At 30.8% G+C, this 15,867-nt stretch overlaps 1 protein-coding gene across 3 annotated transcripts in view; it reads right to left on the bottom strand.

The window, feature by feature from the left end:
• CARPA (Carbonic anhydrase-related protein A) overlaps positions 1-15,867 on the bottom strand; it is a 112,380-nt gene that overhangs the window by 10,207 nt on the left and 86,306 nt on the right. For all 3 annotated transcript variants that reach the window (XM_089226702.1, XM_089226703.1, XM_089226704.1), the window contains exons 8-9: positions 9,999-10,153; positions 9,326-9,472 (exon numbers count right to left, since the gene is read on the bottom strand). In XM_089226702.1, the coding sequence (XP_089082828.1) occupies positions 9,326-9,472; positions 9,999-10,153 (302 nt within the window). The remainder of the gene's footprint in view (positions 1-9,325; positions 9,473-9,998; positions 10,154-15,867) is intronic.

Genomic DNA, 15,867 nt, shown 5'->3' with positions numbered 1-15,867 from the left:
CTCTCCGTCGAATAACAGAATCACACAGAAAGAAAAACGTAGGATAATGTATAGGTAGGTACATTAAAAAAAACACGTTTGGTATAATAGTATACCTACATTATTATTATTATATACGTTTATGAGTGACTGCGTGTGGGAAGTTTTTATATTATTTAAATCGACGCGTATGGTTCGTTTAAACGCGCGCAGCGACTGAATCATCGGCCAAACCATAAATCGTAGCATGGGCATTGACAGCAAAAATTTTGTTTCCTAATCCTTGAAAGAAATTTCGTGTTTAATTGATGATTTAAAATTAAAAAAGTGTACTATTGACGATAGCTTTGAATAGATTAAGACATGAACAATCTATTTTCTTCATTCTTATTTTATATTGATCAACAGTATTACATCAAATCACTCCAAAATTTAAGTAACTTATATTATATTTTTAACGACTTTATCTACATAAAATATTACTTAAGATGTTAATATCTAAATATCAATAAGAATAAATCTGTGTATTATATTTTGTATTAAGTTCATTGAGCTTATTGAGTTAAATTTGTTAATAATATTTAAAATTTAGGCTTTTGTTTTATCAGTGATTAAAATATTTAAAAAAAAACATAGTGGTAATAATCATATAATGGTTAATATTACCTAGTAAAATATATCAAGTAATATAATTGAATCACATAATATAACATATGCAATTCATAATTAGGATTTAGTTTTGGAAAATACATTTTTGCTATAATTTAATTTAATTGAGTGGTTTTAAAGTTAAATGATCAAGAACGCATTTTCTATTCGTATAAATGTAACATAATTACCAAAAGTACCTTCTGTATCCAATAGGAGATTAAAAATTCTAGTTCTGGTACGATAACCATACGAATACTCAGTTGTGCGTGGTCGATCGTGTTTAATCGCTTATTACGTCATCTTATCATTTAGCAAAAACATGTTGACCACATACTATTTTCTTAAACATCCTTATTATTTATATTTATCGAAAAAAAAACGAATGTTCGATCGGTTGCAGCTCATGACGAGTGTGTATCAGACTACATGATTTGAAAACGATATGAAAACCTATCGGAGTACAGTGAAACTGAATACTACAGTGTTGACAATGAAAATTGCTAACGATCTCGTATAGAATTTCAAACATTACATGTCCAAGATAAGTTGATCAAAACTATGCGTAATATGTAATGTTCACCGACAGAAATTATTATCATATGCTGACTGTTCAATTGCGATTGAATTCGGTAACAATTTTTTTTTATCAAAATTATTTGTGTCCGTTGTATCCTTTACAGTGTCTATTGACAGAAGTTAACAATGAACACAAAAATGTGTTCATTTTTATCTCGAAAAATTCCATGATTTGATGACACACCACGTTTGGCTCGATAAAGAGACTAGATATGATTGAAAGTTGGACTTAATAGAAGTAACCATAAAAAGCTTACTTTTCACATTTGTTCTAAAGCAAATCCCAACTAATAATTATAATATATCAACAGTGCTGTATATATTGTAGTTATGGACTATGGAGCACAGTGACTGCCGCAGAACTCGTGTTTTTTTCCACTCGAAAAACAGTTTTTACGAAGTGAATTGTATATTATGATGCACCGTTACACATTTATATTATAATACTCGTATGGCGTTATAGGTAAGAAGTGTAGAAAAAAAAACTGTACACGAAAACTTTTGTTTTCGACTATATAATTTTCGAATATTACTCGGGGAAAACTTTTGTTGTGCTTTAAGATTTCACGTTGTTTATAAACTAATAGAAAGTGGTCGCTCTCAACGCGAGATTTATAAGTAAAGTTGTTATTTCATATGCGTTTATTGTAATTATATATATATTTATATATATATAATATGAATGAGCGCAAATATGTAAATAGCTATATTTACGTGTAATAACTGCTATAATAGATTTGGTAGGATATTATTATTATTATTATTATTTATCTGTAATAAATATCAATCCCAAATTTTCTATTGTAACAGATAATAAAAATTAACTCAAAAACAATTTACGATTTTAAGAATATGCGTTTACGTTCATATTCATTGTGACAATATAAAACAAAATTTTCAACTTTCAACTTTTTAAGTTAAATTTACTTCAATACATAATGTAAAAAAATACAAAACAAATAATACTTTCTATAATATATGAATTACTTTCAGATAACGAGTATTAGCGTACTTAATGTGTGTCAATTATGGTTAATAGAATCATCATGTAATCAATGTGCGCGTGGTTAACTATTAATTAACTCGACGTCTCACTGCTATTACCGAATATGCACCATAGAAAAACTAACCACTGGTGGTCCAGAGTTTTAGATAGTAAATTTTTATGGGCGTTTTCGACTCGTTTAGCACCAATGAATGGGTCGTGAGTGTTCGTGACTAGAAACTTAAACAAAAACAATGATTTTTAATTTATTCCGGATCGAACCACGTGAACTTAACACAAATTAACACTTTTTTCTATTCACCCCGTCGAGAATTTATACATCTGCACGAATTTTACCAGCTGTGTGTGGGTGTACCTGTAAACAATCCGAAATCAAGTTAATCGCACTCATGATCCTGGAATTTTTAACTCAGGTAATATACTCAAAGAAAATGCACTTGGAAGCAAATTATTAAATTTCGCTTTTTTAAAGAGTGACTTTTCCACAAAAACAAACATGTGTTTATTTGTGCATTATATGTTTACCATTTGTTTGAAACTAAAATAGTTATTATGATTAGATATAATTTTAGAACTGTATTTTATATTTCATCAAAAAGTCCCAAATAACTATGTAAAAAATCTGTGCATTTTACAATTAAAAGAATTTGAGAATATGGATAAATCCAGTACATTTAATTTGCTACGGACAACATCGTGCAGGAACATCTAGTATGAATAACTCATTAATAATTCTAGCTTTCGCATAAAGCCACCATCGTGATAACGGGTCGTTGACAATACTTTTTCATGTCGAACGATAACGAATTTCGCATGAAAGATAAAAATCACGCTTATTTGTTATTTTTATATGCATATGAGTATATGATGACTATTATACACTGTCTTATTTAGGTTAGTGAATAATATTAAAACATTGTAATAGCGAGTAATAAAGTAACCTGGAAAGTGTCTTACTACCCATTATTGGACTACCGTCCGACACATTATTGGCTTAAACTCTGACGATCGTGGCATTGCAGGAATACTAAGTCCACAGTGAACTCGGTAAGCAAATTTGATGGGACAACCCATCATTGTTCAAACAATATTATAATGTATCGTCTCAATGTTCACTTGTTGACGCTTTGATTATTTATTATCGTGGTCGATTAACTTTACGGTCGTGTTTAATCACTGGAGCGTTTAACGCACGCATTCCACTGTTTTACAATCGATCGTTTTTGGCAGTTAGAGGTTAAAACAACAGCAGGAACATGAAATGAATACTAATAATACCAGTATAGGGAGCATTATTTGTTGGCGGAATATTTCTAAAGGTTTCGGAAAAATAGTTATGGCTCGTTTTATATACGTTTTAACGACATACTTAAAGTTGTTTTATTTAGATTTTAAGGTTCGATTACCTACGATCACCCTAATTTCTAGATGAACTTTTAAACGAAACAAAAACGTTGTTTATAAAATCATATATTTAATAATATGTCATTTCAAACCAATAGATGTTTATTTTTTGTTAGTTATTCGTATGGTAAATGTTATTTTTTAGTTAAAATTTTTTGAAATCTACGAATACTGGCTTTTTTACTGAAAGTGTGAATTATTTTATTTATCATAGAAATATACAACTTATCCTTGAGGGCTTGAAATAACACCCGTTTTACCCAATTAGGACATTTTATGTAGAAAATGTCTGATTTTTTATCTGTAATTATTCTATTATCAAATTAGAATAACAATACAAACAAAAAAAAACTTACTCTCTAAAAAATTTTCACTCGCAAAAATAGTTTTATTATTGTATCTCAAATATGATACGAATGTAAACGAAAATAATAAAGGAAACGATGAAACGATAAGACAACAAATAATGACACAATAATAAGCACGTCGTATAATACGTAGTATATTATGTTGTAATGGTGCATTTTTAATATTATACAATTAGAAATAATTTATGTGCAGCCTAATTTTTAACTTGCCCAATAGGACAATAGACGATAATTATCTTTGTGGGTACGTCGGTAAATTTAATGAGCTAAAGATTCAATTCAAAGTTTTAAAAATTAAATACGTTTATTTTTAGAGAACGCATTTAATTAAAAACACGCGATTAAAATAATTTGTTTTTCAGGTAGGTAACCGAAATACGAATTTAATGAAACATTAAGTGAAAACGAGGAATTAAGATTAAAAAACGAGATATTAAAGTGCGAGTCGAGGAACACGAATTATATTATAATACACCACGTTTTGAAAAGTAATGTTCACGTCTAATAAAGTTTTGACTTAAAAGTACTTACCTAGTTACATAGATATATTTTGGGCTACCAGACAACACGAAATGTTAACGAAAATATATAGGTACCAAAACTGAGAGACAGAGAAGGTTCTATAAAACCATAAAAGACATAATGTTCATTACCCTTTATTTTTGAGACTATTAAGAATATTATTTTGATGTGACTGGTATATAAACGTATACTTCTATTAAATTTATGATAACACTGATACAAATAAGGTCTTATAATTAATTAAATAGCTCAATGGTACAAATAATAATAATAATATTTAAGAGCAACGTTTCCATGTTTTTCTAGAAGTAATATTTTTTATAATATTCTATAATTATAAAATTTAGGTACTAGATAATATATATATAGTATAGTAAATATACATCTTGTAAAACTACTTTAAACGGAAAGTTGGAACACGTAATCACGTACAACATAAGCCATTGGGTGTGGGGTGGTACAGTAGGGGTTATTTTTTTTTTTTGTGTATTTGTTTGTTGGTTTTTAAGTGGGTAGAATTGTAACACGTGTTTGTGTATATGAATGGCAAGATATCTTGCTGAAAATCCCGGGTGGTCACCCATCTGGGAGCTAGCAACTGCGGCCGGTACGTACTCTCAGTGCGTTTCCGCAGATTGAGCGTCCGACCACGCCTCACCAAGCCACATATCTATATTTTATTTTTAATTATTATATTATATTCATACACTAATAATTTAAAATTCTACTGTCAAATGGCTATATAAATGACTAAAAAAGTTCGTCTGTCTTCAAAACGAATTTTATCCATTAGTTATGTTTCCAGTGATAGGGGCAATTTTGATATACTTGAAATGTTTAAAGACAAAACACATTATTTATTGGTAAACAACTATATTATCGAAAAAGCTGATAGAAGAATGGGAGGTGAATAAATCACAAAGGGGCCGATACGGTGTTTGATCAGGTATTGATTTGCATAAACGACGGGACTAGACATTTAGGAAAATTTCAAAGTTTCCAGCTTCGGAGATAAATAATAAATAATATAAACCATATTGTTCGCAAAACGTTAATCTGATTATGTGTTAGAAAGAGAAATTTTATTAAAGTTTTGTTCTAGAGAAAGAGTAAGTAGGTATAGTATCAAAGAGTATATTATCAAGTTTTGATTTTTATCCCGTGTATAATAATAATATTATGTTGTATATTATATAGGTACCTATTATAATAGGTGCATATTAAATTTGCTCCCGTTCCCGAATATAATAACTGTGCAGTATATAATATCATATAATATTGTGTATAGTAACTAGTAACGAAATTAATTTATCTGCATAAAATATAAATTCGTTCTAAAAATACGCGACGTTTAAATTAACTTTGCAGAGAAGGAAGTATTTGCTCATGTAATGCGATATAACAATATTATTCTCCGTGATTAAATTTAAACTTCAGGGCACCACAACAACATAATGAAAAATATGCAAAAATCAAATATCCTAACAACTTTCGCGGTTCATTTTTACATTGCATATAATATAATAGAACGACGTGGCGTGGTCTACATTATTCAGTATTCACATATTATTATTAGATTACATATATTATAATGTTTATGAGCGCGGGAGCAATAAGCCGTCAAGCAGTCGACGGTAGGACATGGGAGGTGCACTGTACACTGAATATTTTTTATTAAATATTATGAATTATTTCAAAATATTAAAAAACCGACTTACCCTCACAATCGTATGGGGTGGCAAAAATTGGAAGGATGGGACTTAGATACAAATCACGTAATCAAACAGCCGACTGACTATAATCGTGACATGTTTTTATTTATATGTGGGTGATTATAATCATGTATATTAAAACTCAATTATCGGAATAAACACGCTAACGGTGGATATTAAGAAAAAAATAAAATAAAACTGATGAAGCAATAAATAAAGAAGGAGAATATAGACATAGGTACATATAGATCTTGTTTAATATATGTTTGACGTACACTAACATACTTCATTTTTTAAGCTGTGTACATTGAACTGGTACGCTACTTTAATCAACCCTCTAACCGTCTAACTGTTCTTCTTTCTTGGTTTATAAAATTATTTTAATCAGGAAATTTAATACAGAAGTTGTAATGAAATTTAAAAATCATAAATATAAGTAAACGTTTATTCACAACGTCAAAAGTATGCTACCTCTATCTGTTTGGTAAGGTAACTTAGTTGAAGAACTGTATTATATTTTTTATATAATGTTATGACATTTGCTGGTATATGACAACGCTCTTGTGATGACGGATAAGAAAGGTTTATTCAAAGTTAAGTCAATAGACGTTTTAAGTTTTAACAATAAATTTTTCTAACATAACTATTTTGATATATGTTTGTTATCACCCACTAAGTCGTATAACAATTATCAACAAATAATCAGTTTTTTAATTTAATCTTCAACTCGAACAATCGGCATATCTTCGTTTGTCTCAATATAAATATTAAGTGTGGGTTAGTGTACGATATATTATGTATCATTTAATGTCTTTACAAACAGTAATATGTGCCTAACAAAATGTACTAGATTACTATTATTCTAAAAAATTGTTAAAAATAATTTAAGCGAGTTATTTCCAACAATATTTGATGCTGAATACTGTTCTATATATTTACTATAACACAATCACTTTACATACTATTTGCAGTATACTCGCTAAAGAAAAATCAAAATTTATAAAACTTAATTTGAATCTGATATTTTCACCATCTGTGCAGATGCGGCAGGTCAACGTTATGACGTTAAAAATAAATAATTTTTTAATTTATATATATATTAACAATAATAAACTGAAGAAACGGGTGGCAACGCGTATTGTGCGAATATTAGCGAAACTCGTCTTTTTTTTTTTGTTTTTATTAAATTAAAGTGTTTCTGACATACAAGGTCATCTAACTTATTGATATAGGTAATAAAGAATTTTTAACATCATTAAGTTGTTAAGCGTAAATTAATTACAATATGTACAGTAAATTACAAAGATGAATAAAAAAATAAAAAAATATGACATCATAATATTAGTTAATCTAAGTGTATTTTTTTTTTTTTTTTTTGTAAATCTTATTGGTGTTGAGAAAGGGCATCATGAGGACGTCCGCGCTTGAGACACCGGAGGGTAGGCTTATCGCTGAGTTTGAAATATTTTGCACTTTTGGCGTTGTTTAGTTGGCTAAAAAAATTTATTGAGAGATACTGTATGTAGGATTTAACCAAAACTCGTCTAAATATGTCAACGCTTTGCGAAGACGATGACGTTTGTACGCGTGGAAAATGGCTTTTGAATTGCCAGGCGATACGCACAGTGTCATCATATATTATAGCATAATATGATGATATGGTATGTATATAGCAGTAATATCGGCGTAACGTGGCACGAAAATAAATATTATTTAAGACCGTCGGCAACGGCATTTCAATGGAACTTTACGATAACCGACTATGCGACGACGCGCGCCAGCCACACACGACACCGCTGAAGCTTTTAGACATCCGATCACAAAAACACAATATTATATTATATACAGCATGCTCACGGTATTATACGTGTCTACGAGAATTTCGTGCAAGCCCACAACGCTAATGGCATTCGGTTTTGTACACGATATCGTATCATATTATACTATTATATGTGCTTTCGTACTCTATCCCTCAAAATCTCGACGTCGTCGTAGGCGAGCTATAGTGTATTATTTATAAAATATAATATATTATTCTAAGTATAAGAGTGATTGTGAGACCTTGTGTGGGCGATGAGTGAGAGCATAATATATATGTATATATAGGTACTAGTAGGTGTAGTATAGTTTACTCGCTGATGACTATCACAATCACGTTATCATATTATCATTGTTATTATTAAATGCGAGACGAATCATTATTGTCGTCTACGCTGCCTTTGTTCGTATGAACTGCTCGAGAGCACTAGATAGGTCGTATGCCGGTGTCAACCGAATACAATTATTATGATTATTATTTGGCGCCAATGATTCATAGTTAAGCGTTCGAGTTATGCGATATATAATAATGAATTATTACCAAAGTGGATGTCTGCGGCGCCACCAAGGATCGTACGAGTAACGATTAATTATTATTTTCAAACAAAACATTTTGTTGTTATTTTTTTTCAACTGTTGTCATTTATTATATTATGCTGTGTTATTGAAGCAGATATCGCATTTTTAGCTTAAAAAATGTACTGTGCTATTAAAAAACTGTAAACTATATCGAAATCTAAAATATTTATAAATACATATTTTGATGTATCAACACTTAGTATAATGTCTATAGAAACACAATGATGTGATTTACGAGATAACTAATGGCTGACATAAATACCTAAAAGATCTCTACATATTCGTTAGTGTATTACCAATATATCTCGATTTAAAAATTATAATAAATACAATTTAAAATTAAGCTGCGCGTAAGAAAATAGCAAAAATATTTATTGCAGTGGTTTCTTATTTTTCTACGGACTACCAAAGTCAAAAACTAACGGGGGGGGGATTTCATTTTTTAGAAATAATTATACAACTATAGATATTTCTCAAATAAATAAATTGGTGGATTTGGGGTCGCCATTTTTCAATAACAAATTAAATATTATTTAAAAAAAAAAAAATAGATTTTATTATTTGTTAAAAACTACTTAACATTATGATTAATGCACATGCTTTCAATTGGCTTACTGACAATTCTTAAGTTAGTATCATTAATATGTAATGTATATAATTTCATGATGTAGTATATATTGTGTGTGTATGTAAATTTGTTTAAATCTTACCTGTGGATCGGCTTCGGTTCTCTGCGCGAAATTAATATTCGTCCTGACAGTTCGCTCGCGTAGGTCCTGTGTTGGCCTCGAGTTGTTTCCCAGTGGAGCTTTCGGGTGTTCCACTGAACCTTGAGATAATTTCCTTAAGTGGTACATCTGAAACAATGGAAAACAACTGTCGGGTTAGTTTGGGTTTCGTGCGTGATAATATATATATATATATATATATATATATATATACATAACAGATACACTGAACTAGCGTGCTTCCTCGAATGACAAACAAACGAAAATAAAAAAAACCAACGCGAAAGTCGTGCGTACACTGCATGAGAAGATCCTTTTCATTAATTCAAAAGCGACAGTTTTAACGGAACACGTCGTTTTGGAGAGCATCGTGTGCTGGTAGGAGGGTGAAGGAGAGAGCGAGAGAGAGAGAGCCAGATTTACAGGGAGACATAGCAGAGTTACATAATAGAAGCAAGAGTTAAGTAGAGAGAAGAGGGGAAGGGATTTGACGAAAAAAAGGATACGTAACAAAATATGTGAGTTTGCTCGTCCTCACATCGTCACCGCAATTAATCGTGTCCCACCGCTACAGCCACCGTCGCGTTTCCATTACCACGCGCGCACATAATAATATATACATATATAGTTGCTATATACTATATTATACACTCGCCTCTCGTCTGGTTATGTAAATGGGTTTGTTCAGCACTATCCACACGGTCGTCTCCCAGCAGCCAGGATGAGTGGTCGATCCTTCGTACGTCATGTAGTATTTGATGTCCGGGAGCATCTCCCTGATGGATATGTCCTTTATTGTACGAAGAGAACCTGTCAGCGGAGAAAAAGAAAAGAATTTTCGTTAAAAAATGAAAGTAGAAATATCATGATGCTGAGTCGCGAAATATCATTTCGCTTTCATAGTGGTACAGGTTGTTATTGTAACAGATAATTCTCGGAATCGGGACGCGTAAATGCAGCAGTCCAAAAACCCATCAAGGTCAGCAAAAAAACCAATTAGATTTGTAACCGTTTTCCATAATATTATATATATAATATATATATATATATATATTATATTAGAGTAGGTTTGTACAGTCTGCGACTGATATTATATGACACACGATGATTATTTGTGTATAAAATCGATGGAAAGTTAAGTGTAAAGTTTGTAATACTGTTATGGAGTAGAACCTACTGACTAAAATAATATGATTATAAATAAAACAGAATATTTCATCAATAGAAGATGAACTAAAGACTTACTGTTCCACGTTAGATATACATTTAAATAAACTATTATATTGACGTACCTACACGATTTTGAAAATTGTTTTTGATAGTTTAATGTTTAATGTTATTACTTATAATTAATAAAAAGTTACATTTTTGAAAAAATTAGAATGTTTGCCTGATAAAAATCAGATTTTGAACGAGTATTTATAAATATTTAGATATGGGTGAAATAATAGATAATGATGATCCATAATATTATGTACTACTCTTTTCAATTTTTACATCAATATTCTGCTGATACGACAATATTTTTTGAGAAAATTTATGTTTTAACAATTAAAAGAATCATTGTATATATTACTTCTCTTAATAATATTCCTAGTATACTTGACATTTTTTCAATAATATGTATACCTATAATTTATTTAAAAAAAAAAATGTGTTTAAAATTTATAAAGGACTGAATTAAGCTGGTAAATATAAAATAAATTGGCTGAATGCAACATTAATTATAAAACGCGACAGTTTATTACCTAAGAAAAATTAATTTATAAAAATAAAATATTATTTAAAAAATAAAAATAAATATATTTTGTAATACTTGAATAAATTTTGTTTTTATCATAATATCAGATATGATAATTTAAGTAATAATTATTAACACTTTATGAGTTGAAATAAATCACACCATTACATTAAAAATATTAAATTATATTATATGACTGTCAATTTTCTTTTTGCCATACCTACAACACAATTCATCAAAATTATAAATAATATGCATAGGTAGTGTCTATAAAAGAATTCAATGTAAATTTTAAATTTTTTTTATTTTTACCTCGATCTACTATAGTTTACCCACCACAATATTACATAATACTTTATTATTGTCTCCCGTGTGTACTGTGTAACAATATGTTATACGATTGTAATAATATTATTGTATGCAATGCAGTGGCGTAGCCAGGATTTTTTTTAGGGGGGGGGGGGTTTAATAACAGAATACATTTTACCACGACCAAATGATTGTATTCCTATATTATAAACATTATATTTTTGATATAAATACGGCTGAGGGGGAGGGTTATAACACCCAAAACCCCCCCCTGGCTACGCCACTGATGCAATGCGCACGTTACGCGGTTTTATGATGCGGCATCGTCCGACCGCGGCGAGTTATTATTATTATGATAATGCACTGCGCGAGGAACGAACGGATCGTTTATTAAAAGACATAAATCGCCCGTGACGTTTCTCCAATTTTCTGCTTGTCACGGAGATATGCATCAGACTTATCCCGCCGGACATGTGGAGCTATATATGTATAGTACGCGAAGAATACACGTATATACATATTATATAATATAATATGTGTACTTATTTATTATATATTTATTATATGTTGTCGTGTCGCCCGACCATCAACTTGCACACTGCACGCGCACTTATATACCGTTGCACTAAGCGCGTAATAGGGCAATTTGTTTGGGGTGAACAAAATTCGAGTCACGTACTTATTTTGAATCGTCATACGGTATATATGTCCCGCGAACACTGAACGAGTGTGTAGTACACGATCATGTACACGAAGAACGCCGCCATCGACCCAGTTATGACGACGACACCGCGGTCTTTATCCCTGGGGACCTTATCAATATAGCAGGCATGAGCCTTTATTTTTCAGCGCGAATAAGGTGAACGATGTTTCCCAGCCTTATACTCCCGAAGTAAAGACTGCAACAGTCATCGTACGTCATCCGCGTGACCGCGTCCCATCCGCTGTCGGAGGTACACTCTTTTTAAGGTCAGCAAACAGCTGTATCGGTCAGCGGGAGGACGACCGACTCGAGGAGACTATAGAGACGACCAAATCCGCCCGTTGTATAATATTATTCAGCACGCGATACATTTAAGTACGTAGTATAAATATGTCAGCGAAGGATCGGAGGTTCAATTTTTTTTCTCCTGGGGAGATGGACAAAATAATTTGCAACATTTATTTACGTGATATATGATATGCTCCTAGAATGTAGTACGTAAATCTGATATGTATGGGATTTATTCTCCGCCCCCTTCTAACCATTATTCATACATATACGTATTTGGAAACACGATGCTTACATAACATTAGTTTTGACAGTATACTACAAATTGTACTCGTTATTGATAAGTATACATATTATTATTTCGGATACTAGCACTATGCTATAAAAACGTAAAAATGTATTTATTAATTAAAGATTTTCTAAATAATTATCTGGGAAATTTTATTTAAAAAAATTGTGGTCGTATTTATTGTTTACGATAAACTTGCATACTATAGAAACCTCTTGGGAATATGAATATCCGTTTACAACCAGCACGGGGTGAAAAACGATATAAATAGAGAAATAACATGACGCATCACCGCAGTGTTTAAGAGGGTAGGAATACCACTCTTCATCACTTAGCATAAAACTACACTATACAATGTGGTGTAATATTTATATTACGTTTTATTTTGAGACAATCAAGTAGATGATCAACTTTTAAAGTGAAGATGAACGGATGCTTTTTTTTATCATATATATGTTTGAAAAAACGTAACATTTTCATACTGATCTGTTGCACTTGTACCAATTATTTTTTCTTATTTTTTACTACAGGACACGCCATTCCTTATTGAATACTGAGCAGAGTTACGAATGTATTAGTTTAACAATAATATGTGTTTTAACTCAATGACCAAGACTAATCTTAACGATATAACAAATATTTATATTATGTGTATCATATATGGTTAGGTTAGTATTACTGTATATGCTTAATTCTGTATTTGTTGAATCAATAAATACATATTAGATAATAAATAGATAATAAATCGATATTTAAATAAAAATCGTTTTTCCAAAATATACGAACTCAATCCTAAACTAAGAAAACCATTAGGACTAAGACTTCAGCTAGAGATGATGGAAATTAATATCGTAGCCAGTGAAATTTGCCAACGTGAAAACTGCCTGATACCTACTTGGAAACAACCAAATTATCGTGTTGATACAAGCCTAACAGTTCACTCGAAAAAAGAAACCTCAAATATTATCTACAATAATTTATTCAACGAACTTATACATAGTTCCAGTACCAGTACTCAGATCTACACCGATGCTTCTAAAACTGAAATGGGAATAGGACTTGCAATAGTCCACCTCAACGAAACCAAGCAGTTCAAACTTAACATGTACAACAGCATTTATACAGCAGAATATCTGGCCTTATATAAAGGAGTCCAATTAGCTCTACAGATTCAAGATACCAAAATTGATATATGTTCCGACTCACTTAGTGCCTTAGCTAATCTGCAATCAATAATACTTTCAGAGCCATTGGCTATACTAATTAGCAACCTTCTTTCAAAATCAAGCAAAGATATTCAATTCGTATGGATCCCTGGTCATTGCGACATAAAGGGAAATGAAAAGGCAGATGAAGCAGCTAGAAATGCAATTATGAGTCCAAACAGTGAATTAATCCCCTTTTCCTCACTTGTTGACATAAAGAGGAATATAAATAAATACTGCGTTGAATGGTGGAACACAAAATGGCACAACACCACGGAAAACAAACTTAGAGAAATTAAACACTCTGTCGAACTCTGGCCAAAATACACCGACCTAAATAGGAAAAATGAGGTAATTCTTAATCGCTTAAGAATCGGCCATACCAAATTCACACACGGACATCTCATGGCTAAAACAGATCCACCCCTATGCCCTACATGCAACATCAACTACTCTATCAAACACATCATTGTCCACTGCCCAAACTTTAATACAGCCAGAAGAGACTTCAACATCCCTGACAACCTGTATGATGCTATTGATCCTTTTTCTAACTGGCGAAACACAATTTTATACCTTAAAGAAATTGAATTGTATAACAGCATATAATAAGTTTGTTTATTTGTAATACTTGTTTTTAATTGTATATAATCGAATTGTCCAATAACTTATAATACCGTAAAATGTAGAACCTAAAATGTAAAATGTAAAAATGTAATAATAGTAAAGCTAATAACCTTGCAGTTGATGCTTAAACAATAAAAAAAAAAAAAAAATCGATAAAGAGTAAAAAATAAAAAATAACAAAAAAACAACCAATTCGTTTGGTGTAATGAAATTTATCACGCGAATACAACCTATTTATATGTACACTCAAATGCAAGTGCAATGATATTGTTACATTATCTTCATGTCTTCATTGCTCACATTGTTTTAAATTTTTAATGTTATCGTAGATATATCTTTTATTCGACCCGGAAACAATAGTGAACCACTGTATACTTAATATACATTAAAAATCTACAATTATCTTTTCTTTTTTTTTTTAAACAAACATTCAAAAAACGCACTTATAAATATTATACCAAAATTAGGATGTTGTATATTATTATTTGGGTACGTGAAAGTCGATAGTAAGTTGTGCAAGTTGTATCTACATATCGGTTACATTACATATATTATATTATATTCTAAGACGGCTAATTGGATTTAATTTTCGTTTGAACGTAAAGTCCTTTTGTCATATAATACCTATATTATATTAACGATTTGCCTTAAGATCGATAATACTCTCCGCATGGTCGTTACGCGTGTGTACAATTTGTGCACTTTGTACCTATATTCAGTATACTGCAAATTCATAATATTTTAGTACCTACTCGACTAAAAATATGCACTTGCGCAGTAGAATATTATGTGAGTATGGAAGTATTTTCAAAACGTCACGGGACTGAAACATTACACTGACGAGAAAAGAGGATACTTTTTATAGCAAAATCCTCGTATCACTCTAATTTTCCGGGAAAGCTTTTAACTTTTACAATATGATTAAGCTCTCGAAAAATATTGTTTACCGAGACTGCTCACGATCTTGATACGCATACAAGACTCGTGATAAATATATTTTTCTTAAGAAATCTCAAACATTGTAATCGATTTTTTCAAAACAACTATAAGGTGTCATTCAAACTTTTTGAGCTTTATATTTGTTGTTTTGTTTATTTTTTCATGATGGCACAAATAGTGATTGATATCTATCGTCTTTACTCGATAACAACAGTAATGAATAATGCTTCGGTCGCTAATAGTTTTCAGTTTTCATGATTCTTAAAATTATTTTTTGTTTTTACTTAGAGTAAGTTATTAGAGTTGATACAGACGACACAGTTCGTTCAATAATAGATAGTCTGTGCCCGTTCTGATATCAGTTACCTATGAATAATGTACCATATTTATTATCAACAATCTATCCAAAATTAAATAATTATT

Source organism: Diuraphis noxia, unplaced genomic scaffold (assembly GCF_037042655.1).
Source record: "Diuraphis noxia isolate RWA-SAM2 unplaced genomic scaffold, SU_Dnox_SAM2 contig0004, whole genome shotgun sequence".
Classification (NCBI taxonomy): domain Eukaryota; kingdom Metazoa; phylum Arthropoda; class Insecta; order Hemiptera; family Aphididae; genus Diuraphis; species Diuraphis noxia.
This window is presented reverse-complemented; position numbering and strand designations above follow the sequence as displayed.